Genomic DNA, 3007 nt, shown 5'->3' with positions numbered 1-3007 from the left:
GCTGGGGACCACAGAAATGGATGAGAAAAGTGGCACTATTAAGAAATCAGGGTCAATTTTATGAGAAAGAACTGGGAGTGTGGGGAGGAGGGTGCTAGAGGTATTGCCATCTTGAAGAATAAACTGGTATAGATAGCAGTTACAAGAAGGAGCCTATTCCAGAAAAGCATTCATTTTTGAGCATAGATGCTGAAGTAGAAGCAAGGTGCACAGCAGCTTCCTTCATTCTGTTCCCCATACTGCAAACCAAAGTAGGTATGGGCAGGAAAGAACAGTACGGCAAGGTAGATGCTGGAAAGGATGTAGTTGCAAGGTTTCCCTTCGTCAACAACTTTAAAATATACACACTTGAGGCTTTAAGTCACCCATGGGTCTGGACACTTCAAGTTTGCTCACCATGATACTTTGGGCACCTTGTATGTAGTTACTGAGCATCTCCATAAGGAATTCTCTGAAGGGGCCTCACATTTGAGCCACCTCTAAGTGCTACCTAGGCAGCAAATAAACATTTCTTGCCACTCAGGGTCTGGGCACAGAAACATTTATCAATCAGACAAATCAATGAAGAAAACTCGAGGTTTCCTATTAGACAAACCGCACACACGAAATGCCAGAGAGCGGTGACTAACAGGTGTGGGTGACAGGAGGTAAATGCAAAAGGTTTCATCCACACCCTCTTTTGTGGCTTTTACTCTGGTGTCACCGCCACACCTATGAGTTTCGTTCATTAAAATAATAAAGACATAGGGTAAAACTTGTTGACAATCCATGCAGGGAGCAACAAGCAGTTCAAGAGCTATACTTGATAGAACAGAACAAGACTCAATTTGGAGAATGTCTGAAATATGTATATTATAGACATACCTATGTATGTCTATTACCTATGTATGTCTATTATACATAAACATATATCTATATGTGTCTATTATACATAGACATACATGTGTATATATGTACATATGTCTATTATACATAGATCTACATCTATGTATGCAAATATTTGATTTTTTGTTCTTGTTGCTTGACAGGGTCTTCCTAAGTATTCCTAGATGTCTTGTTACTGGTTATGTTGGCTTCAAACTCAAGGCAATCTCTAGCCTCAGCCTACGAAGTGCTGCTCAATCCAGGCAGGTGCTGACATGCCCGGGGTTAGCTATTGCTTTTTCCACTTGATCTACCTGTGTGCTGATGTATGTAATTTATCTTCAGACGATCTTTGAGAAATTTCCCTTCATTTGTTCCACTTACAGAACGTTGACATTGAAACCAAAAATATAGGGCGGTATGCAAGGAGGTAAACTGAGGCAGGGGACTCATACATATCATCCTGGTTTTTCTTTGTTGTTGTTTGTTTTTAAATATTTGCTGAATGTTAGAAGGCAGTGGCAAAGAGGTGTCTGAGGGTGAAATGAAAAGTGTTTGTGTGGAAATGTAATGCGGGTAACATTGTATGTAGACAGCAATGTTATAGATCTCAAAACTGGAAACGTAACTGACCTATAAGCTACAGTTTCAAAAACGCTTTCTGTGCACTGAACTTTTCTGTCCATCTTTGACGGATATCCTCATAGGGATTTCCCTGAAGAAAGCAGGAAAGACTCGAAGTAGCCCTCCAGCTACCCACTGCCAGGCACCGACTCCAACACACCACACGTCCCTGGTGGCATATTTAAAATCCCATTAGCGTCCCCTTTAAAAGACGCACCCCACTTTCCAGGTGTGCCTGGAGTTTGCCTTCTGAGTCACAGCTTCTGTTCCTGCCCAGAAGAGGAAAGTGGGCGAGGACGGGCTGTGAGAGTGGGGTGGGATGGGCAGGTGGGACCCCTTTGGCGCAGGGGCGGCAGGTGATCCGAAGATCCGGGAGAGCTGTGGAGCGGGCGTTGGGGCTGGAGCGCACCGCACCTGTACGGGTGACCCTTGCGGGCACAAGGGCGGAGGCGCGCTCACCTGTGTCCACGTGACGGGGCGGAGCTCTGCCGGCGGAGAGCCTGTGGCCACGCCCTCTCCGCGAGTGGCACGCCCGGACCCCGCGAACCGGATCGGCGGCGGCGGCGGCTGCGGCCAAGCCCGGGAGGCGGAGGCGGGACGCGGGAGGCGGTGGCGGCTGTGCGCGGAGACGTAGCAGCGGCAGCATGTCGGCCGGCGGAGCGGTCCCGCCGCCCCCGAACCCCGCTGTGTCCTTCCCGGCGCCCCGGATCACCCTGCCCGCTGGCCCCGACATCCTGCGGACCTACTCGGGAGCTTTCGTCTGCCTGGAGATTGTAAGTGGGGCAGCGTAGGGGACGATCGAGCCCCAGAAACAGGGACAGGCAGCGGCATCTTTGCCCCCAACCCAGTCTGGCCCTCGGTGTCCTCCTTCAGGCTCCTTCCTCTAGAAGTGACCTTTTCCTGCAGACGGTCCTCGGGGGTCCTTTCCACGCTGTGCCGCGGCCTCTTGCCTGGCACCTGTTACGCGGACACCTGCTCGCCGGCCAGGAATGGAAATGTCCCCTAGAAAGCGAGCAGGCGAAGGGCCCAAGATTAGGCACTTGGGCAGGATAGGGGTGTTAGCGCTTGGAGGTGGCTTTGGGGCTCGGCTTTGGACAGGGTCTGTGCTTGGCTAGAGGAGGAACCAGCGCCCTCGGCCCCTCCTGTCGCTAACCTGCCATTTTGTTGGGTGGTGCAAAGGTGTACCAAGGACTGGGTGGCCAGGAAGCTGCTAGGATGTGGAAAGCCTGGGCGGGAGGCTCCAGGAAAAGGAGGAGGAGGAGGAGGCTGAAGCCTGGGTATGGTTTTCACCCCACTCACCCTTGCCCTCCTTGTGCCCTTTGGATTGGGGAAGAGCAGGGCAGGGCGAAAGGTGAGATTGTAGGTGCAGTTGGCGGTGTGTAATCAAGTGGGCGTGAGGACGGTGGGGCTAGGTGGAGGCGAGGCTGTCAGCTAGGCTCTTGCCTTTGCACCTTGTCCTTTTTCGGTTTACCTGAGAATTCCAAACCTTCTCAGAGCACTTTGCTTGGCCTTGGAAAAG

General features: G+C 51.3%; 1 protein-coding gene across 1 annotated transcript in view; it reads left to right on the top strand.

Moving 5' to 3' along the window:
• Positions 1-2000: 2000 nt before the first annotated feature.
• Positions 2001-3007, top strand: part of Mal2 (mal, T cell differentiation protein 2) — a 26006-nt gene continuing 24999 nt past the window's right edge. Inside the window, exon 1 of the mRNA XM_075961019.1 lies at positions 2001-2261. Coding sequence (XP_075817134.1) covers positions 2133-2261 — 129 coding nt within the window. The 5' untranslated portion in view covers positions 2001-2132. The remainder of the gene's footprint in view (positions 2262-3007) is intronic.

This window comes from Microtus pennsylvanicus, chromosome 2, assembly GCF_037038515.1.
Source record: "Microtus pennsylvanicus isolate mMicPen1 chromosome 2, mMicPen1.hap1, whole genome shotgun sequence".
NCBI lineage: Eukaryota > Metazoa > Chordata > Mammalia > Rodentia > Cricetidae > Microtus > Microtus pennsylvanicus.
The sequence above is the reverse complement of the archived record's forward strand: the minus strand, read 5'-3'. Positions and strand labels throughout refer to the sequence as shown.